The 24,078-nt window shown below is 44.9% G+C and overlaps 1 protein-coding gene across 2 annotated transcripts in view; it reads left to right on the plus strand.

Annotated features, from left to right (window-relative positions):
- Positions 1-1,100: 1,100 nt before the first annotated feature.
- ING2 (PHD finger protein-like protein) overlaps positions 1,101-24,078 on the plus strand; it is a 31,697-nt gene continuing 8,719 nt past the window's right edge. The window contains exons 1-4 of one of the 2 annotated variants that reach the window (XM_087394469.1): positions 1,101-1,265; positions 1,482-1,553; positions 1,665-1,856; positions 17,891-17,954. In XM_087394469.1, coding sequence (XP_087250595.1) covers positions 1,539-1,553; positions 1,665-1,856; positions 17,891-17,954 — 271 coding nt within the window. In that variant the 5' untranslated portion in view covers positions 1,101-1,265; positions 1,482-1,538. The remainder of the gene's footprint in view (positions 1,266-1,481; positions 1,554-1,664; positions 1,857-17,890; positions 17,955-24,078) is intronic. The other variant, XM_087394468.1, reaches the window with a different exon arrangement.

The following is a 24,078-nucleotide window of genomic DNA, read 5'->3' on the forward strand; positions in this document are numbered from 1 at the left end:
CAAGATCAACAAGCTTTGCTCCTTGGGATGTGGCACACTTGCTACCTCCACACCAAAGGGGCAATCTAGAATGCCCATCCACATTATGCGGGGGGATGCCTCGTTACATGGCCTACAAAGGCTCCTTATATAGCTACAAGTAGGATTGGCTATACATATGACCTTTTGGTATGATTAGACTTTACACCCCCACTTTGCTTAACCATATGGTTGCATCACTCCGCCTCTTTGAGTTAGGTTTTTTAGTGTCTCAATTGCACAAATCTGTGGCCCATGGTGGGCTCGTAGCTTGGCATTTACTCATATGTGCATGTGCCTCCCTTCTAGCTAAAAAAGCTTATTGTGTGCCTCTTCTTACGCTTGTGTAGGGGCTTATAGGTTTAGGCAATTAACAACTAAAGTTTTGAGCACATGGTGCACTCTATAAGTGTAATTTAAAGTCTTGAAGGTTCTTATGATATCCTTTGACTCTTGTATCTTGAATTTAGCATGAATTACAACACAATGAACAATTAAGCATATTTGTAGGAGACTTGACACAAAGCACCCAAAACGTGGATGGAGGGAGGCCATATAATGGGAACACAACACCCTACAAGAGTAGGCCTTAGCACATGGATGGGACTAGCATGGGTTTATGATGAGAATCTTTTTGTCATCATTGCTCCCATCTTACACCTAGTGGTCTAGGATGGATTTAGAATGGGAGTAGCCACTTTTTCTCCTATCCTAGACCATGGCCTCTAGACCTTAGCAATCAGAATGGGTTCCCCTTTTTTAGGGATTTAAAAACATGGAAGGATGACATGTGTCCTTGTCCCCACGTGGTCCCCACCTCCTAAACACATGAAATGATACCATGTGTCCTCCTAAACCTAGCTCTGATTCTTTTTTTGTTATCACATGGTGGGATGGGAATAGGATAGAAATATGCAAGGGAGGGCTTGGAACCACCTTTTCCCATTCCCATCCTATTTCTTCCCATGTGCTAAGCCCCTTAAGTTAAGAGGACATAGAAATGGCCTAGGACATATGTGTTTATGTCGTTCTACCAAACGAGTGCTAAATTAGTGTACTATAACCCATCTCATCTCATATCTCATAAACATTACAAATTCGAGGTGCCATTTCCTCGTTTGTGCCGTCAAACGAAATAAGCAACAGCAGATGGAGCGATTTTAAATTATGAAATTAGCGTTGTGGTTCTGATGATCGAGTCATGGCTATTGCAAGGACTGGCGTCTTCGTGGACGATTACCTTGATTGTAGCTTCCTTATCTTCAGCTCGCATTTTGGTTTCATTCCTGTATTTTTTTTTTACATTAGGGTTTTTGGCTTCCTGTCTCAATGCCTACCCCGAGTGTACATGTTCTACGCATCACTTCTGCTTGAATTGCTACCCTTAGGATTGAGTTTTCGTCTTAAACGAGATTCAATTCATAGCAGACGGGCAAACGTTACATTTCGAGATATTTTTACAGATTCTAGCTCCCTTCCCGCCGACCTTCAGAGACTTTTGTCAACAATGAGAGAATTGGATGAACGATCGCAAAGTATGGTTCCAATTTTATTTTATTTATTTTTGGGTTTGCCGCAACCGATCGAACAGATTTGCACAAAAACGAGAAAGTCTGGTGAATCTCTACTTATATTCTTTTCTAAAGGCAGCTATGATCAGTCAAACGAAGGAGCAGACGAAATATTGCTTGAGTTTTCCTTCTCAACACTCTAAAAAGACTACTCCGGATCAAGAGGAAATAGTGGAGAAATTAAGGAAGGAAATCGAGGCTAACCAGGAGAATGCATTGAGTCTCTGTACAGAGAAGGTTCTACTAGCACAACAAGCTTATGACTTGGTAAGAAATGCTTCCCTGTGTTGACATTTTGACTTGACCGAAAGCTGTGTCTTAACAAATGCTGAGATTGGATGTGTTCTTAGGACAACACTCATCCGCTGATGAAATGTATGTAAAGAAAATATAGGTTTCTGTATGGATTTGAAGAATGAAAGCCATAGGAAAGTTAATTGTTGAGGATAGAATTTGAATTCTAGATCACGATCACAAGCAGCTTCTGATGTGCATCAATGATACATCGGTGCTGTAAATTAAAATAACCGTCCTTTTTTGTGGGGAAGTTTTTATAGAAAAAATTAGGCTACAGATATCGGAAAAGGGTTTCTCTTTCTCATTATTACACTGTGTGTTTCATGCTTTGTGATATACCTCATCAAAGATTTCACCGTCTATAGAAGCAATGAACCACTTCTGCAAAGCTCAATGGGACATTGAGAGCACCCAGCTTATTTTGGGAAGTATCTAGCTGGGTGACAACGCCAGTCTGGCCACTGTCTGGAAAGCAAATTGGTCAGCTAGGTTGATTGGCTAAGCAAGATAGGACACTTAGCATGATCGGCATTTGAGTCAAGTTTCATAAAGAACTACTATCTGTAGACCATTGGCATGCTTTTAGTTGCTCGCTGCAATCGATTACTCTAGCATAGATGAGCAACTTACAGGGGTGTTCAACTGAAGCTTTACTAAGTACATATTGTCCTTTTGCACCTCCTCTCTAACAACAGGCAATTTTTGAACGAGTGATCTGCTTTTGGGACTAGGGTTTGATATGAAGTTGTAACCATTTTTTATTTTGGTAGTAAGGCATTGATCATTGAAGTTCTGTCTAGACTTCTATATGATGTAACACCATTCCAAAGTTAATTCCTTCCACTCGTGCAGTTACGGGCGATGGCAACTCGTTTTTCCTCCCAGCCAACTCTCAGGATAGGATTCGTCTCATTACGTATCTTCCTTTTTTTTTTTCGTTATTTTTTCTCATCCTTATCCTTGAGACCCACATCTCCCTAGATAGTTCCTGGCCACATGTTCACATTCTAGGCCCTTACTTAGATGCATCCTTTTTCACCCCTCTCTTGGGGTTCCCTTTTAAAACAATTGCCCCTTGGCAATTTGCACATTTAGATGCACCTAGGCCCTAGCCCTATTAGAACTATCTAGTCAATGCCATTACGCCCTCACCTAGGACCTTGGCAGTTACTTCTCTTGACCATTTAATTACGCGCATTAATTATTACAAAAGTTGGTCATCTTAGAGAAAATGCCCACCGATCTATCCGAGGTCATGCTATCTCGGCTAGAGCATAACATTCCTTCCCTCTTCAAGCATCAACGTCCTCGATGATGAAATCTGGGAATGCTCTCCGCAACTGGTATACGGATTCCCAGGTAGCTTCCGATAGAGGCTGACCATGCCATGCAATCTATCCGAGGTCATGCTATCTCGGCTAGAGCATAACATTCCTTCCCTCTTCAAGCATCAGCGTCCTCGATGATGAAATCTGGGAATGCTCTCCGCAACTGGTATACGGATTCCCAGGTAGCTTCCGATAGAGGCTGACCATGCCATGCAACCAACACCGTGGGTATCTTCCGATTTCGTATTTGCATCGTTCCTCGGTCCAGGATTCTTGTTGGTTTGCGCCTTGCAATATCCTCTATCTCCTGAAACAAAACCACACCTTCGATTAGTGAGTCACCTAAATGCAAAAATTTCTTTAAGCGTGAAACATGAAAAACCGGGTGCACCTTACACCCCTGTGGCAATTCTAATTTATAGGCTACACTGCCTATTCTCTTTAGAATTAACCACGGCCCACAGTATCGAGGTGATAACTTAGCACACTCTCCTGAAGTCAACGACTTCGAGTGCGAAGGAATTCTGAGAAAAACTTTTTCTCCTTCTTCAAATACTCTTATAGACCGATTTTCATCCGCATACACCTTGGCTCTATCCATAGCCTGGCGGATATTAGCTCTCGCAAGTGCTAGCATCTCCCGCATCTGAACTACAAAGTTCGCGGCACTAGGCACTTTCTGAGGTATTCCAACTATAGTCGGATTGGCTGGTCTATAACCATAGTTCAGCTCAAACGGACTGAACCCGGTAGATGAATGTTTTCGATCATTGTAGGCAAACTCCAACAATGGCAACGACTTGTCCCATGTATGTTGCCTCAATGACACATATGCTCTCAGCATATCCTCTAAAGTCTGGTTGACTCTCTCCGTCTGACCATCCGTCTCAGGATGATCCCCACTACTCATTCCCAACTCAGTCCTTAGTGTCTCAAATACCGCTGTCCAAAAATGACCGGTAAACCTGACATCTCTGTCTGACACTATGGATCTAGGCAATCCATGCAGACGAAATATATGTCTAATAAACAAATCCGCTACTTGCGGGGCACTAACAGACTCTCTAGTCGGAATGAAGTGAGCCATCTTGGTTACACGATCAACCACCACAAGGATAGAATTATACCCTCCTTGCGTTGCAGGTAGTCCTACAATAAAATCCATGGAAATGCTCTCCCACTTACTTAGTGGTATTTCCAAGGGCTGTAAAAGTCCGGGTGGCTTCACCCGCTCGGCCTTACTTACCTGACACGAGAAACACCGTGTCACATATTCATGAATATGTTTTTTCATCTTTGGCCAAAAGAAATCTCGCTTTACGAGATCATATGTCTTCTCGACTCCTGGATGTCCCGCACACGGGCTATCATGGCATTGTCGAATGACTCTCTGCCTGAGATCATTCTGACCAGGTACTACAACCTTGCCATTTCTAACTAGCATACCATCCCTTATGGTATATCTTGCATAAGTTTGGCCTTTTCTGGATGCCAGGTCATCCTTTTCATTTTCCCCGGGTTTTAACACATGAGCCTTAGGCCATAAGCTCTGGACAAACTCGTCCACCTTCTGAGTTTCTCTGATCTCGGTCATTAGAGCACTCTCTAATACCGTGAAACTCAGATTGTGCATAATGCGAGACAACGCATCAGCTACCTTATTGTCTTTTCCTCTTCGGTACCGAATCGTTAGATTAAACTCCTGCATGAGCTCTGCCTACCTAGCTTGGCGGCCCCTCAAGTCAGGCTGTTTACAGAAATGTTTCAGAGTATCATGATCCACATCCACATAAAACTCTGAACCATACAGATAATGCCTCCATGTTTTTAAAGCATGGATAACAGCATACAACTCCAATTCATGAGTTGGCCAATTCCTTTGAGAGGGAGAAAGCTTCTTGCTTTCAAAGGCTACTGGCCTTCCCTCTTGAAGGAGGACTGCTCCTACCGCAATGCCACTTGCATCGGTTTCTAGGAACAACGGTTTCTGGGGATCAACTATTTTTAACACCGGTCCTGAGACCACAGCTTGTTTTATGGTGTTAAAACTTTCTTGTTGATTTTGTCCCCAAATAAAAGGTACTTTATCTGAGGTCAGATCAGTCAATGGCGATACTATTTCGGAATATCCTTTGACATGCCTTCTATAAAATTGGACAAATCCCAAGAATGATCGCAACGCGGTCAGACTCTGAGGGATTGGCCAAGTTAGTATCGCAGCCACTTTCTTCGGATCCATTTCTACCCCCTGTGGAGTAATTATGAACCCTAAATACTCAAGCCTAACCATACACAGTATAGTTTTCTTTTTATTCACGTAAAGATTGGCTTTCCTCAAAGTACTGAACACTATCCTTAAGTGTTCACAATGCTCAGTAACACTCTTACTGAATATCAAGATATCGTCAATAAAATGTACTACGAACTTTCCGATATACGGACGTAGTAAATCGTTCATAAGCATGACGAAGGTTGCTGGAGCATTGGTAAGTCCGAAGGGCATTACCAAAAACTCATAATGACCAAACCTGCTTCTAAAAGCGGTTTTATGCACATCTTCAGCTCTAATCCGAATCTGATGATAGCCGCACTTAAGATCTATCTTGCTGAAAATCACGGCTCCATGTAATGCATCTAGCAAATCATCAATCCGAGCCATCGGATACCTGTGCTTAACAGTGATATTATTCAATGCTCTGTAATCTATACAGAGACGAAACGTATCATCCTTTTTCCTCTTTAATATCACTGGTGAAGCAAAAGGTGAGAAACTTGGTTGAATCTGCCCCAACTTGAGGTATTCTTCCAGTTGCCTACGCACCTCTGCTTCTTCAGTAAAACTCATTCTATAGGGAGGTCTATTTACAGGTTCTGCCCCCAGGATCAGTTCAATCTTATGCTGAACTTTCCGCTCTGGAGGTAACCCATAAGGTAGTTCATCCCTAAAACATTCAGAGAACTCCTCTGTTATAAGATTAGCCAACTTGGCCATCTCATATCCTAGACGGTCTAGCCGACAAGGCTTGCACCATCTCCCTAATCTCATTTTGACCAGCATTCACCTGAAGCTGCTGGTTCATAATCTGCTGTAAAGCATCCTCCAATATTGAAATCCTACCAATCAATGTAGGTGCTACGTGATGTGACATCTGTTGTGTAGATTGAGCTCTAGACTCACTAGGATTCACCCTTGAACTCTGCCCTTCTGCTTCCATTTTGTTGAAAGGGAAATTTTTTTTTTTAAAGGAAAATATATACTGCCTCCTTTTTCTGGTGAAAAACGATAAACTCAAGCGAACGGAAAAGATGCTCCCTGGGCTTTTCGTCAGTTCCGATTATCCCATGTCTTCATCTGATTCGCCGTGATGATACCAAGTGTTAAACCATTTAGATCGTCAATTCCGACGCTGGTCTATTCTAGAAGCTGCGCCTGATTATTTCCCATCGCTCCAGTCTCAACGACTTCCTTTCCCGCACAGCCTTGGTCTAGGTGAGGATGAGCCCGTCAGTTTTTTTCGTCGATCAATTCCTTGCTGGCCGTCGACTCTCCCTTGCTGGCGTCAGTCACGGACCATCTTCGTCGAAGGTCTCCCCGTTCACGAATGGCTTCCCTCCGTAGTCCACGAGTAGCACCAATCTCTACGTCGCAATCACGGCAGTGGCAACAACCACCCTACCGTCGTATTTCGTGATCACCCCTATACTATTCGTCGAACACGTCACAGGTCAGCATGGATCCCGTCTGTCCGTCGTAAGTCATAAGTCCGTCGAACCCTCTCTGAATTCCTGGGCTCTGATACCAAATGTAACACCATTCCAAAGTTACGGGCAGTTACGGGCGATGGCAATTCGTTTTTCCTCCCAGCCAACTCTCAGGATAGGATTCGTCTCATTACGTATCTTCCCTTTTTTTTTTCGTTATTTTTTCTCATCCTTATCCTTGAGACCCACATCTCCCTAGATAGTTCCTGGCCACATGTTCACATTCTAGGCCCTTACTTAGATGCATCCTTTTTCACCCCTCTCTTGGGGTTCCCTTTTAAAACAATTGCCCCTTGGCAATTTGCACATTTAGATGCACCTAGGCCCTAGCCCTATTAGAACTATCTAGTCAATGCCATTACGCCCTCACCTAGGACCTTGGCAGTTACTTCTCTTGACCATTTAATTACGCGCATTAATTATTACAAAAGTTGGTCATCTTAGAGAAAATGCCCACCGATCTATCCGAGGTCATGCTATCTCGGCTAGAGCATAACATATGACCTTTCCATGATCGGGGTCGATAGCGAATTTCCTATGATAGTGGTAGACATAATGGACATCATGACTGCTTTCTTGGGTTAGTGTCCCTGCTCCCTTGGTGCTCCCTCTCCCTCAGCCCCTCCCTCTCCCTCGCCCTCAGCCCCTCCCCCTCCCTCTCCCTCAACCCCTCCCTCCCTTCTCCTCCTCTCCCTCTCAGCCCACTCCCCCTTCTCTCCTCTCCCTCTCAGCCCAACCCCTCCCCTCTCAGCCCACTCCCCTTCCCTGCCTACCCCCGCCCTCTACCCCCGCTCCCTACCTCGCCCTCTACCCCGCCTTCTACCCCGCTACCTACCTCACCCTCTACCCCGCTCCCTTCCCTCTGCCTCTACCCCGCCCTCTACCCCGCTTCCTTCCCTACGCCTCAGCCCCCCGCTCTTCCCCGCTCCCTACCCTGCCCCCTACCCCCCCTCTTCCCTGCTCCCTACCCCCCTGCCTCTTCCTCCCTCTCCTCTACCCTGCTCTCCTCTACCCCCTTTCTTCTACCCCGCTCCCTACCTCCCGCCTCAGCCCTCTCCTCTACCCTCTGTCTCAGCCCTCTCATCTACCCCCCTCTCCTCTCCCCCGCTCCCTATCCCCCCGCCTCAGCCCTCTACTCTACCTCCTTCCTCTTTCCATCCCCTTCTTTGCTCCCCCCCTCTTTCCTTCTCCCGCAGCGCTTTTTGGAGCGGCCGGAACCTCAAAAGTGTTCGAATCGGCCTCCTCACCTCTATTGGCGATGGATATTCCGTCAGCCAATCCTATTTTACCTCCACTGGCCGCGAAAACTATTACATTTTTTGAAGACGAGTTGCAGCAGCTCAGGGTCTTACTAGAGCTGTGCTACAAGGCACATAAGTTGTCATATTGACCAACCGTCATTTGCTAAGTTACTTTGTAAATATTTTCTTTTCCATGTTTATCTATGGAGATGGCTGCCCACCTTGGATATGAGAAACCCATATGTGCAAGGCTGCCTCAGTAAGGTCCTCCTCTGTATACAAGGCATCTGGAATCCTGATGTTGGCAGACCAACCTCTCATGTGAGGCTCTGAGATAGCCCGCACAACAGGAAAGTGGTATGAAGTGGAAACCCCAGCAACAATGCATACCGATCCACCTCTGTCTAGTGCCCAATCATCTACATAGAATCTATCAATGCATGCATGAATAGGCATCTACTGCCTCCTGTTCGACCAAGTGCACAGGAGGGACTGTGGCTGAATAAGAAAGGCATCGTCCAACCAAGTATCTCAGCCAAAGTAGTAAAAAAGGGAGGCATCCCAAGCTGCTCTCTCCAAAGAGTGAAGTCCCCCTGTTTTTTGTATGACAGTAACTCAACCATGTGAAATTCACCTCCAATCACCCATGAATCCACAATGAGGGCCCAAGAGAGCAAATACTTCCACATAATGATACGTTCCCCTCAATATTGGAGGCATACAGGTTAAGGAAACCAACCTTACGCCCTCCAATCAAGAGAATAATCCACTAAGCTCTATAGGGGATAATGACTCTGTGTCCAACAACTAAGGGGAGAACGCGACTGTGAAACTGAAATATAAGTGTCTCCGCTAGTGCCCAAGACAAGCGACCAAAACGTATGGCCAGAAAGCAACTTGCCTGACTTGGCACAATCCCTAGAATGCAGTTTGTGCTCCTGAATAAATAAGACATCAATGGAACTCCTAGTAACACCTGGATGAAGCTGATCTCGGAGACGCCACCCAGGCCCTGTATGTTCCAGCCAACAATCCTCATTGACAGGAAGATGTAGAATGGAACACCTTACCCGACCTAGTGGCGGAAACAAACCCCTCAACAGGGGAAGACCTCCTGCTCGAGGAGCGAGGAATGGAACCAAGTGGCGGAAAATCAACAAGGGAAAGAACCCTGCCACCTAACGAAGAAGCCTTGTCAACAGGAACCCAATCACTGGTTCACCAAAAGTAGAGGGCACAAACTCCTCTGGGAAATCTGAAGCATCTATCAGAGCTGAAAATGAGTTCCTGTGAATTAGGCCAGACACCAGAGTGCGAAGGATCCCTATTGGGGAAGAGGATCAATAGTGTAAACCATCCCCTTTTCCCTATCCAAGGGAGGAAGTGAGGACTGCTCAAGACGACCCTGTGTCTGCACGGTCGTGGAGACCTCTCCTGCCTCGTGGAGAGTGTCTGGTACCAAACCAAATAAAGGTGGATCCGCTGGGTCCAGGGGAGGAGGTCGAAGTTGAAGCGTCTTGGACTGTGTGAGGTGAGACTGGAGGGACAGCCTGAGCTGAAGCAGAGTCAACTAATGCATCCTCGTGAACTGAAGGTGGAATCTGCACACGAACCTGAACCCAATGGTATGCGGCGGGTGCCACAATCACCCTGAGGAGGACCATCCTTGCGGCTCTTCCCCCAGACCTCACTCCACGACTTTTAGATGTTCGTCTTCTAGGACAAGGTTTTTTCCAGGTTGTCTTTGACACTCCAGACGCTGTGAGCACCGTGCTCAAAGCTGAGTTTTTACACTTGGGACACAGGAAGATTTTCTTTGACGCCTTCAATATTGGTTTCGACCCAGTGGAAGCAGACAAGGAAAATTCTTCACTCTTCATCAGATTTCCCAGGCTTCCCCAGGTTTACCATCAATTTCTTTCTATTATTGCGGAGCATTTTGGCGTGGTTGCTGAGATCCCACCCCTCCCTGGGTTGCCGTTGACTGCAACAGAGGCAACCAAGGCTGATGGGGTACCTAGAGCTAGGGTCCTCCATAAGGATCCTAACCTCACGATGGACCATGTTATGCCTCAGCACCCAGATGGTTCTTTTTTTGGTCAGAGAGTAGAGATTGCAGGCAGGCAGGACTAGTGCAGGATATGCAGGACCATTGGACACTTTGCCAGGGATTGCCCCAGGAAGAAGAAAAGGCCCAAGAAGCCCTCTGGTACAGCTACCGTCCCACGGCCTCGACAGGGGGTGGTACAGGTCCAACACTTGCTCCTCGGCCTCGACAGGGGGTGGTACAGGTCCAGCACTTGCTCCTCGGCCTCATACCACTCAGTTGCTAGTATCAGGAGACGAGATATTCTTAGAGGTGAGATTGGTATTCTCGCCAGCAGTTGGCAGCTTTGCAAAGGGAAGAGCAGAAACGCCCTTCAGATGCTTGGATTTAGGAGCGCCTTGCTGCAACAAGGGCTCATTAGCAGACATTGCTCGATCAAAGAGCAGGGGACAGTGAGTTGGCAGATGATACGGCAGTTTACTTAGATGCCACACCATAGACGCTCACTTCTTTCAGGACAACATTGGATTTATTTTGCTTGGCGGTGGGGATGCATATAAATTGGCATAAATCCAATGGCTTTTGGATTAGTGACGAGGACACTCCAGATTGGGGGCTTGACATAGGTTTCACTTGGGCTCAGAGGGGTGTGCCAGTCAGATATTTGGGCTGCTACATTGGCTTGGATATTTTCTCCACACAACAATTGCTCTCGTGTTGGAGAGCATTAGGAGGAAGCTCCTTTTTTTGGAGCTCAGCCAAGCTAGACCTTGCCTCTAGAGTTGTGGTGGTCAACAAGGTCCTCTTGGCCACAGCCTGGTAGGTTTGTTCTTGCTGGTGCCGTTCTAGGGATTGCATCATTCAGCTCAGGAGACCGGTCAGAAATTTTCTTCGGAGTGGGCTTGATGGCACAACAGATGCTTTAGCTAGGGTGGCTTGGGAGACCCTCATCCTCCCTACACAAGAAGAGGGTCTCAATATTATTGATCCAGATTTACAGTGTAGAGCTTTACTCTGCAAGATGGTGGTGCGGGGACTTATGCCAGGGCAAGAGCTGTGGAAGGCATTTCTTATTAGCGGCATACAGACGTGCACACCTTCTTCAGGAGGAGACTGGATGGGCAGTATTAGATGGATCTTCACCGCAGCACACCTCAGGTCTCCTTCGTTCCCTCTCATGGTTGCCATCCTGAAAGCATGGGCATCTTCAGGAGCACTCTTCGGAGGATTCCCCCTTCCTCTCGTGAAGAGATTGATAGGCAACCGGTCATGTGGAATGACATTATATTGGATAATCTTGGTAGACCACTTGGTGCTTCACTCTACATGCAGTGGTCCAGATGGGAGAGGGGAGCTGCCTCATCTCTGGGATCATGGAAAGCTTTCCGCAGGCTTCCAAAGGAGACCAAATCTCAGTTGACAGGACATCTCAGGGGGAGTGTAGGGAGGATCTTGCAGATTGAGGCAGCCCTTCCAGCGGATTGGGTAGACACAGATGACATGTCACTCACTTGCTCCACTTGGGGAGGTGCTTTTACAAGAGGGGGTGTTCCTCTTCAGGTTTTGGCCTTTCGAGATGCACATGAGGATGCCTTGGTTTTTGATGTGCATGATGGTGGCAGATTGTTCAGGTCCACAGAGGACATCTTGCTTGAGTTTGCCTTTCAGCCTATTAGGGTTGTAGGTCTTTTGGTGCAAGGATCAGATTCAGAATGGTTCCTTGACCTAGACCCTCGGCTTCTCTCCACTGGATCTTGGAGACTTTGGCTCTACGAGGGAGTTCCCATTAGGTACTTGCAGTGGGACCTTGGAGAGTGGGAGTGGATTGACGCAGGGCATCGAGAGAAGAGCATCCCCTTCATTCGCTACATGTCAGTAATGCCAGGAGATTCCAGCTCAGTAGTAGAGGTTGGAGACCTTCCAGAGCTCCTCATTGGGAGGCATTTGATATCACTGCGGATTTGCAGAGGTACTTTTGGAAGAGACTCTGGAAATCCCACAGGAATAGATAGATCACTCTTTTCTTTTGGCTTTCTATCCATGGTGGGATTGCAGTGAATCTTTGGAGATCGAGATTCGGAGCCGACCCTACTTGCCCTCGTTGCCTCTTTGCTTTGGAGACGATTCAACATTGCTTATGGGATTGCAGACAGGCGAGGATGATTTGGATGGGGGTAGCCAGGATTTTTAGTCACTTTGTGCACTCCCTATTCTTTATGACATGGGGCTCAGTGGCTTAGCTTTCTCTTATGGGGCCTCAGGTCTTTTATGAGAGACTTGACTCTTCTCAGGCTATTTAATATCGACGTCATCAGGTTGAGTCATGTTCTTTGGATGTGGTACCACACCTTCCTTTTGTAGTTGTACATGCCTCTGTGGATACCTCTTGGGAGATACTGGCGAGCATAGCAGCCTGGCATATCTGGAGAGCCAGATGCACAGAGGCATTGGAGGGAACTCAGATTCATCCCTCGCACACATTGGCTACTAGTATCTGGACAGACACCATACATACCTTGATGGCCGTATGGACGAGTATGCAGGGAGACTCTCATGTAGCCTCAGCTAGGAGGGCTTCTTTCTTTAGGGAATGGAAGGATTCTCCTTTCTTCTCTGAGACTCTTACAGGGTTGATGACCCTCAGCGTTGGTTGTTTTCCACCTCATTTTGAGGGGGTTTATTTATCCTCATGGTTTCATAATGTATTCCGCTTTGAGCTTGCTCTCGCGGGTTTTTATAGAAGTCTCTTTCTTGAAAACAATAATGGACATCATTCATCTCATTGGGTACGGATCACACTAGCTCTTAGATCTCTCTCCTCGAGTGTGCACACAAGTAATAATTGAGCACAAGGGACTAGGATTAGTCCATGAACTAGGAATGCATGCATTTCGCTAACCTTTAATGGGTTAAAGTGTTAGACTTTGTGTAGGACTCGGAAGAGTGCTACAAGGCTCAAAAAGTTGGAGCAAGTGGCAAAAAGCAGGTCCCACAAGGCAAAAAGCACCCGGGAGACGGCACTATTAAAGAAGGACCCATGGGGTTCTAAAGAGAACATAAAAGTTGTCCGTAGGTGGGTTAAAAGCAGGAAAGCTTGGCTTTTGTAAAAAGTAGCTTTAGAAAAGAAGGTCTAGCTTTTAGCTAGGCCAAGCCTATAAAAGAAGGCCCCTCAGAGCTCCTAGATTCATTCAAGATTGTACTCAGGTTCATGCTCTTCTCAGTGCTAGTTGTACAAAGTTTATTTATATTGCAATAGACCTTCGGGGGGGTCCAACCGTTATTTCTGGGCCCTAGTGCTATGTATTGTCTTCTTCTCTCTTCCAGCACCCTTTTTCTTGTTGCGAATCACTTCCTCTACTCTTGCTCTCTTCTCAAGGTATTGCACAGCAGATTCCAGTGCCATATGTACTAGTTCTTGGCATGCGGGACCTGTTTTGAGGGCGAGTTCCTGCTGCGAACTGTTTTCAGCCACTTGGGACCACTATACCTACTGCGATTTGGATTTCTTGCCCTCCATTGAGCCCTAGACTTGCTGTGAATTATTCTTGGAGGCGTTGTCTCTGCTGCGATCTGCCCCAAAGCCCTGAAGTTGCTACGATTTGATTCAAGAAGGGTGTTTAGGATTTGCTGGATTTGTGTTTACTCAGATCTTGAATATATATACAGCAAAGCAGGCAGCAAAAGAGCTTCATACCATGCTCCAATAAATATGGCAATGGGCTGAAAAATAACTGTCCCAAGGACTCCACATAGAGAGCCAGGGGAACCAGGGCTGATCTACCTAAAGCTTGGAAGCTTGTCATGAGCATGCTACAGGCCATGGGCATCTGCCTATTATTCAGCCATGTCAGGGCAACTACAAGGGCTGCCATAAGCAGATTGATGTCAGTCACACTTAAATCTAGGTCATGCGGATAATAATCATGCAGATTTGGACAGTAACAACGTCAGTTGGTCTTGCAGAACCAGTAGTTGACAAACACAAGTCAAAAGACAGCGTTGACTTCTTGGTCAAGAGCTCCAGCTCCCTTCAGCACCTAAGCCATGTCACAGAATTAGGGTCATTTCCCCGTTTGTAAGCCCCAAAATGAGGGGAGTATGGGGAGTGACACTTGCAGCATTAAAGGGGGAGCAAGGAGGGAAAGAGAGGATGCCATGTGGGGCAACATACAGGGCAGCCACTAAAGACCCAGGACAGATATGTTATAGTACAGATAGCCATGGTGTCAGGCCCATGGACTGCCATGCAGGCAACTGGGTCATCTCACTACAGGCCGTTTATTTGCTATTTTGCCCTACAGAAGAAAGTAGTGTCTTTCAGATGGGGTACTAAGGAAATTGCAGCTTTCGAAGAGCTTAAGCAGAAGCTATGTTCCAATCCTGTCTCTTGCCAGACTTGATGTCCTGTCTTGTGTTCTTAGGAGTGAAGTTAGTGTCATCTGCAAATTGCTGGCTGCTAAGTTGCTTACCTGAGGGGAGCTCAATGCCTTTAATGGTACGACTTTCAGTTTCATTGTGAATAAGCCATCCTAGTGAATCTGCAGCAATTGCAAAAAGCAGGGGAGCAATAGGGCTTGCCCCTCTTCCATGGAAAGCGGGTATGGACATTCTGTCTTCCATCTGGTTTGTTTTTGCTATCTTGGAGACTCGTTGCTTTTGGAGTTCTTTCTGGGCATTTACGGGCTGTAAGTAGATACCCAGTCACAGAGGGTATGCCTGGTTGGTGCCAGAGGAACAGATTGGTTGCAGTTTGATGCGTTGAGGCTATTTGAGCATTTCCGGGGATTCGCTTTGATGCTTTGTCATAGACAGGTGACACAATTGTTGAGTTATGCCTTAGCCTTGACCCTGGCAATGGGGTACTATGGTGCACTGGAATTTGGAATCTGGATGCAAGCAGAGGCCAAGTGTTGGCTCTGGTGGTAGAAACAAATGCAAGCAGAACAGTATAAGGGTGCACCCTTGTTGTATAGCAATTTCCATTCCTAGAAGAATTAAATAAATACTGAAAGGGATGCCAAGGCATTTGGGGCCGGTGGGTGTCTCGTGTGTTGTTTCATTCAGCAAGGGCATTCTAGCCTCCATCCAGCTATTTTCAGTTTATTTCCAAGTGTTTTTCAGTGCCAATTAATTAATGGATGTGATTGGGAATGATGCAATGTGGCTGTAGAATGTGTGAATGCTATGATAGTTACGGTTTACTGCCCTTAGTTAACTAAAGGCCGGTTCTCTGGCAGTAGCAAGGGTGCAGCAGTCTGCCATCTGTTCCAGCTTCCAGAAGTACATCCATGCACTAGAGAAGGTGGAGACAGAGGTTCTAGCAGGGTGTGACTGAGGAACCAGCATTAGCAGTAGACCTTAGCACGCATGTAGGGTTCATCCAGTAAGCGGAACATAGTTGTGAACTGTCAGACAGAGTTTTGGGCTCCTCCCATAACTGCCGAAGACCTCATCAGAGGTGCGCAGCCATGTAGTGTGGTTTGTTTTGTAATACATTTTGGTTCCTCTCTTGGACGTTCTTATTCAGTTATTGATTTTGCAATATCTTGCTGTGTATTCCAGATCCGAGTGTGGTTTACATTTACATGTATGTGTGCACCTCTCGAGTACATGCCCATGGTACAGTTTTTGGGATGTAGGAAGCTGACAAAACTGGAGCAGGAGGCTGTAACTGGCTGCTAGGTTCTCTAGGCTAGGCACAGGTTCAGAAAATGGATGTAGGTGGCTTCCATATGGCTGGATCTCTGCAGGTGTAGGAAAGAGTAGACAGCTGTGGGTTCAACAAATCACTTGCACAAGTGCACAATCAGTCCCTCCTAGCAATCACAGTAGACAGATGGTATTAAAAGCTAGAACAGGCTCTTGGGAGCAAGAGTTACTTGGTAGTGGGTAATGGTAGTAGCAAGCGTTGGGCCCTAGAAAAATTCAACAACTCAGGAAGAGACTGAATTGAAGTAGAAGAGCTAGATGTGAGCCATTCTTCTATGCCAAAGATCTCTATTGAGCTGTTCAGATGAGGAACATGTGGTTTCTCTATTAAACACTTACATATCAAATGTGTAATGGCTTCCCATGAAAAATGGGAAAAAGTATCAAATATGTGCCAGGTCTTACAAGAGCTTGCTTTCTGTTCCAACCATGTGTGATGATGGGAATGACGTACTCTTCACCAAGCATAAATGTTCCATAAACCATCATGTAACTGTTGGAAAGGTCACCTCCCCATCTATCAGCCCCCAAATGAGGAGAGCATGGGGGAGGGAGACCTAGGGCAAGAACTGCCCAGAGAAAAGAGGATGTTCATAGAAGGAGTGGACCTAAAGTGGCGTCAGCATATGCGAAGCATGTGGCAGCATGTCAGGGCAGGACTGGGGCCTGGGACATGGGCCAGTTGCGCTGGTGGCTGGTGACACATGGCGGGATGCTGCAGCAGGTAAGGCACCTGCCTATGGACAGGGTTGTGGCCAGATCTATGGCCTGCAATAGGCCTGGCAGGAGGGTAGGTATGCAGGGCACCCAGGTGGCCAGGTGGAGCAGCAAGAGAGCTGCAAAAGGGCAGTGCCTTGCCCTTAAATAGGGCTGGGCTGGCTTGTCATCTGGCCAACCAGGTCGGCCAGCACACAGCCCCATAAAATAGGGCTGGTGGGGTCGGTTGGAGGGCAGAAAAGTCAGCCAGCAAGGGTGCCGGTCAGTCAGTTTGAAGGGGGGCTTGCCCCTATAAAAGGAGGTCCTTGTGGCCTCATTTCACATCCAGCAGGATAGCATGAAGCTGAGCAGGAAAGAGCAGCAGGAGCCCCTTCCTTGAGCCTACATCCAGGTGAAGGAGGAGAGACCAGAGGTGCTGCAGACTTAGCTCATAGGGCTGAATCCTTGGTTGTCTACCAGGGCAGCAAGGTGCTGAGATCTTTGGACAGAGAGTCTACATACGCTCGAGGTGGAGCACATCTATGTGAAGCACATTAAGTAGAGAAGTTTGTGATTCCACCCACACCACACACTGTGTGTTCGTGGGCTATTCTATCAGTCTTCCGCTGTGCGTACCCTTTGTTGGTTGATTTCTAACATGGTATCAGAGCCGAGATAGGAGGCTCACAAGTGTGAGAGCTTGACGGCAGTGACCTTGCTGAAGGGACGACCTTGATTCAAGGCTCTAGGGAAGTTGCTTGCTACAATGAGACCATGTTCATACAAACAAAAGGGAGAATTACTTTGTGTGAGCTGATCAAATGGGCATATTATTAATAAGTAAATCGTCACTCCAATATATGGTATATTGAGGTACTTGAGGTAAGAATCTTTTTAACCATCTGGTGTGCAAAGTCCTTTAAGCTATTGATTCCACTTCACAACCTCCATCATTGCTTGGTAGGCTTGATAATAAATGTGTTATACTCACCTTATTTGTGAATGATTAACAAATGGAGCTACTTTAAGAGCTATAATTAAGACACTGTTGCATCTTTATCTTGCACTTAGCCTCTATACTCAAATCTTGATGAAAAGGTACAAGCATTTTATGCTAGGTAATATGAAGGATTGTCTAAATATTTTGATCTTTTCATGCCATATTATTAGGCTTGAGCAGATTTTGATTAATGTAAAATAACCTCTAGCTACCCTTTGCAGATTGACAGCCACTTGAAACGGCTTGATGAAGATTTGAATCAGTTTGCTGAGGACCTCAAGCAAGGTATAGTCTTTTCTTTGGTGAAAGAGACAACACTTGTTGATATGTTATAGAATACCTTGCTCAGACAAGCATGTATATTAGAACGGTTTGTCCTTTATTCTTTATTAGTTGAAACAAAAAATATGAGAGGAAAGTCATCTTGGTTGCACACTTTTGGCCTAAAAGATATTTTATATATATATATATATATATATGGAGCGCACTTTCCCATATGAGCATTCGATAGTATAGGTCTAGGGAAGAGTTACGAGGTAACCACTTAGGATATATATATATAAAATATCTTTTAGGCCAAAAGTGTGCAACCAAGATGACTTTCCCCTCATATATATATATATATATATATATATTGATACGTTTCTAAAGTTTCTTAAGTTTAGGTACTTTAGGTACTCGACCCTAAAACGTACCTAACGTTTCATACTTGACGTTTCTGACAACCATGAAAGAGTATTATGTCAAGCTGACGCGAGAAATCACTGAATGCCAAAAAAATACTGCACAGCGTGTCAAGCCAAAGTAAGTGGGACACATTGAGCTGTCAAGAAGGAATTATGGTGGAGGATATTGTCCACTCAATCTATTGATGGAAAATAGGAATTGCTATATTCAAGGAAGAAGGAAAGCCTCATGCTAGGCCTTGAGCTGCCTATGATATACTTGACATTCGCCCCAAATACCATGAAGGTGTGAATGTAATCAGTAAAAGGACATTGAGCCTCTTGGGTGTCCAAGCATTGGAAACCTCTGTCTTGCATTGAAACCTACATGATCTTTGAGTGCATGGGAGCAATGTGCCAGGTGTACAGACTGGCAATAACTTCGTGGATAGTCTCACTGTTGGTCATGTAAGGTTGAAATCTATGCAGTCGAGAGAGAGAGAGAGTGCGTGAGTGACCCCGATGTGGTCCCAGAATCTTGAGTATGTATGTGAGGCACTTTTGTTTCGAAAGCAATCCCGTCTTCCGTTTCAAAAGAGGGGGAAGAGGAGCAAAGTTAGTCAGTATCCTTTAGAAATTGTTAAATCAAATATTCAGGGACCATGTGAGCATGTGACGCCAACAGGTGCACGGTACTACATCACATTTATGAAGTGTTTTGCAATTACTGAATGATGGCTGAGAAGGAGCTTGAGTGTTACATAAAGTGTTTGCGCACAGATGGTGGTGGTGAGTATCTCTCAGGAAAATAGGAATTGCTATATTCAAGGAAGAAGGAAAGCCTCATGCTAGGGCTTGAGCTGCCTATGATATACCTTGACATTCGCCCCAAATACCATGAAGGTGTGAATGTAATCAGTAAAAGGACATTGAGCCTCTTGGGTGTCCTAGCATTGGAAACCTCTGTCTTGCATTGAAACCTACATGATCTTTGAGTGCATGGGAGAATGTGCCAGGTGTACAGACTGGCAATAACTTCGTGGATAGTCTCACTGTTGGTCATGTAAGGTTGAAATCTATGCAGTCGAGAGAGAGAGAGAGTGCGTGAGTGACCCCGATGTGGTCCCAGAATCTTGAGTATGTATGTGAGGCACTTTTGTTTCGGAAGCAATCCCGTATCCCGTTTCAAAAGAGGGGGAAGAGGAGCAAAGTTAGTCAGTATCCTTTAGAAATTGTTAAATCAAATATTCAGGGACCATGTGAGCATGTGACGCCAACAGGTGCACGGTACTACATCACATTTATGAAGTGTTTTGCAATTACTGAATGATGGCTGAGAAGGAGCTTGGGTGTTACATAAAGTGTTTGCGCACAGATGGTGGTGGTGAGTATCTCTCAGGAGAGCTTGATGCATACTTGCGTGAGCAAGGAATAGGGAGATAGGTCACATGCAGGTGCACGCCACAGTAGAAAGGAGTCACGGAGAGGAAGAATACTGTCATTTCTGTAATCGCTCGTGCGATGATGAATGAAATGTACATGCATTGAGCTTTTGGGCAGAGGCTGTGCACACGGCAGTCCACATTATGAATAGGATGCCCACCATAGTTACACATGAGGTATTGCTTTATGGGATCAAGCCGACAATGCATGTTTTAGTGCTTTGGCCCAAGGAAAGGATCATGATGGGGATTGCAGGTGCTAAAAGCTAACCTTCATAGTTGGTTTGTTGAATGTATCTAGTGATTGGTTGGTGATGAGGGAATTGCAAGTGGTGAATGTAACCTTGATGGGCACTTATCTCGTGCGGACATCTCTCCATCAATCAAGAGGAGAAAATTACCGTAAACATCTATGCAATAAATGTCAATGCCTCAATTCACCTTCCAAGTCAAGGGTAGGTAGCAAGCGTCATGTGCACAAAGTACCAATGTAGATTTAAGAACACACCCCCTTTAATTCATACTCCGAAGTCAACGCAAGCGTGATGTGTGCTGAGTACTAATGGGCCTAATTGATATGATGTCTATGATTCAATAGCTACCTTGTGATGGAAGAACCCTCTATTCATCTTGCTTTTGTTAAGAAGTGAGATCCTTAAAAAAAACATAGGTATAGCTGATTTGATGCAATCCTTTCTCTCATTGAGATGGTATTGGCTCGTGACTACGAAAAAGCATTCCACATGCAATATGGTGTTGCCCTGAGGTTTGCCTATTCTTTGTAATAAATGCGAGTGTACATCTCAAGATTATCAAGGGGTAGTCTTGAAGACCTTGAAAAGTGTGGATAAGTCTAGCCATGGATCCAATGAGGTTTTCTTGATTGAAGAGAAAGGTTTTCGTGATTGAAGGGAAAGGTTGCATGTAACCTATGCGAACTTGGCTTTCGAGTCTCGAGCTGTATAGTTTATTGGTAGGAAAGATTTTTGTTTGGGGCCAGCATTAGTAACTGCTTTTGGAGCTGACGGGCAAATGAGTTGAAATGCGTCATGTGCCTATTCAACATCTTTAAGGTTCTACACACAAGGTAATCACTTTCAGTTAGAATCCTTTGGCTAATCGAACCAAAGATAGATTGAAGTAGTACAAGAATATTAACCCGCAAGGTTGAGCTAGCGAGCTTACTTCCTAGCCATATGTTCATTGTTTCAGATCCACCCTCGAGCCTATGGTTGAGACCATTATGGATGCTAGTCTGCATGAAGATTAGGTCATGCATACCACATGCCCCTTCCATCAAGGTACTACTCCTAAGCTAACAACTCCACATTCCTAAGGAACACTTGTCTCCTAGATGTCTTGGATACCGAGCTTTTAGCATTCTATTATAAGCCTAGCTTGGCTTGGCCCTAACTCCATGCCTAAACTGGGTCAATTTCCACAAAACACCCGCTTCCTTAAAACCAAGCTTTTTTTAGCTTTTCTAGGATTAGCTTTGCCTTTGTTGGACCGACTCTATGCAAAGGATGTAAGCCTCATCCTTGCTACCTCTAGTCTCAATCTTAGGTCAATCCAGATTTCCAATTAGATTGTGCCCTAACCCTTGCCATCACTGATATTGGGTTAGTCAGTCTTAACCTTGGCCATGGCCATCATCGGGTTCGATTACCATTAACCCTAGAGCCAATCTAGATCTTAGGTTAGTTCTAGTCTTATCCATAGATTGTTAGCTTGTGGTTAGTCCTATCAGGGACGTAACATTCTTCCCCCTTTAAAATAGATTTATGTCCTCATAAGTTAAGGTAGAAGATTAGAACAAGTGTTGTGATATTTCAATATGTTACTATACTTTGATATGAATTGGATTCCAAGGTAGTATGTGTGAAAAGCATGGAATCATCCAATCAATTCTGTGGTGTTATGAGAAGTATGTGAAGAAACAGACTTTTCGAGAATGCAAATGTGTGCAATGCATGCAGAATTTGAATGCCAATTGGCCCGCCAATGGGGAAGAGTGCCCTCGTGAGAGTACTGTTTCTCTTTCGACCTACATGCAAGGTGGGAGAGAGATGGCAGATGAATGCAATGTGGTAGAGAGAATGCTACGTGAGATTCACAATGAAAGGGTGATACCCTTTCATGAATGTCCCTTGAGATCACTCAAGTTCCATCTTTCCATTTATACCTACCCTTATCCTACGACCCATGCACCTACCATTCAATGCACTCTAATGCACCCTTCCCTTTCCTATTGCCCCTAGGACCTAGACACGTGTGTGCACATCTTTATTACTAATCATTGGCTAATGTTACATAGTTTGGCGGTACTATTTACACCGCTTGATCGATCATAAATACAAACATATAACCGCACCATCAAATTGGCGCCTAACAATAATAAGGTTCTAATGACTATTCATTAACTAAATAAACATTTCTCTTGTCATGACACTCCCTCTTGCTTGAATGAGCAGAAGTCCTCTTCTGGATTATTGCTTGTCTCTTCCTCTTACGTGCACTTTCTCTTGTTACTTCTGCAATTGCATCGCCTCTTTATAATCTGCGAGTATATGTGGAAAATATGTAAAGAACTCTTCTTCCATCCATTGTGCATCACTAGCTGGCTGGTTTTTAAACTTCAGTAAATACATATGTCTCTTCTTTGCACGAGTACTCTTCTCTTTATGGTACACAATCTGTTCCGGAGTAAGAACTTCAGTCCCATCGTCAAGTTCAGGTTCTTCTTGATGCGGAGTATCCAAAAACGCAGAAGTATCGCCATGGTATCTCTTCAAATTGCTCACATGAAAGATATTCTTCATACGCCAGTGGGCTGGTAATTTCAGCTCATACGCTCTGGATCCTTCTTCTAGATATAAAGCTGCTGAAATCTGAAATGGACCATAAAACTTCGGTGCTAACTTGACATGTTTGGGACTTCCTCTCATTGACTTGATTCTTCTTTTATCAATCTTTAGTAAAACCCAATCATCCTCCTTGTAATAAACTTATTTTCTTTTTTTATTGGGTGCCTTGGATTGTTGAACCTAGGCCTTCTTAATATGTTCTTTTACCTGCTCAATAACCTGTGACATATCCTCAACAAACTGGTCAGCAGCAAAAATTCGCTCCCCCAAGTGTGTTATTGGAGTGGGTAAACATTGCCCATAGATGATTTCAAATGGGGCTTTCTTGGTGGAAGTATGCATAGTGTTATTGTAAGCAAACTCTAACATGGGTAAGAACTCTGGCCACCTTCTAGGTTGGTCATGGACATTAGCTCGAAGTAAAGTAATTATGGTTTGATTGGCATTCTCACTTTGTCCATCTCCTTGAGGATGGAAGGCTGTAGTAAATTTCAGTTTGGTTCCGAGATTCTCTAATAGGGCTGTCCAAAAGTTGCTAATGCAACGGCCATCATTATCGGATACAATAGATTTTGTAACCCATGTAACCTTAAGATTTCCCTAATGAATAACCTTGTTGTTTCAGGAGCAAACAACTCCTTTTACAGGGAAGAAAATGAGCCTATTTACTCAGCCTATCTATAATAGTGAAAATCTGCTCAGACTAACCAACCTTGGGGAAACTTGACACAACATCCATCGTAATGTGTTCCCACCTTTCAGAGGGAATAGGCAAAGGCTGCAAAAGATCAGCAGTCTTACTTGTGTCAGATCTAAAGATTTCCCTAATGAATAACCTTGTTGTTTCAGGAGCAAACAACTCCTTTTACAGGGAAGAAAATGAGCCTGTTTACTCAGCCTATCTATAATAGTGAAAATCTGCTCAGACTGACCAACCTTTGGGAAACCTGACACAAAATCCATTGTAATGTGTTCCCACCTTTCAGAGGGAATAGGCAAAGGCTGCAAAAGATCAGCAGTCTTACTTGTGTCAGATTTAATGCGTTGACATACGTCACATTGTTGAACAGAAGTTGAAACTTCTTTGCGAAGTTAGGCCAATGGAAGTACCTCTCAATATTATCAATGGTCCCTTTAATGCCTCTTTGTCCAGAATATGGACTCGCATGTAACTTACTCATGACTAGATACCGAAATGTTTTGGGTACACATATGGCACGTCCCAACAATAAGTATCCATCCACGATGGAATAAGCCTCTAAACCCCTGACCTCGTTACGTTGAATCTTCCCATAAATTTCTGCGAAATCCTCATCTAAAGGTTAATCTTCAACCATCGCTCCTAATGATTTCTCCTTAATCACAAAAATGTGATTAACTTGGGCCGTCTACTCAAAGCATTAGCTACTGAATTCTCCTTTCTTGGCTGATATTC

The sequence above is a fragment of the Dipteris shenzhenensis genome, chromosome 23 (genome assembly GCF_047967505.1).
Source record: "Dipteris shenzhenensis isolate YYH24624 ecotype China chromosome 23, Dip_SZ_1.0, whole genome shotgun sequence".
Classification (NCBI taxonomy): Eukaryota; Viridiplantae; Streptophyta; class Polypodiopsida; order Gleicheniales; family Dipteridaceae; genus Dipteris; species Dipteris shenzhenensis.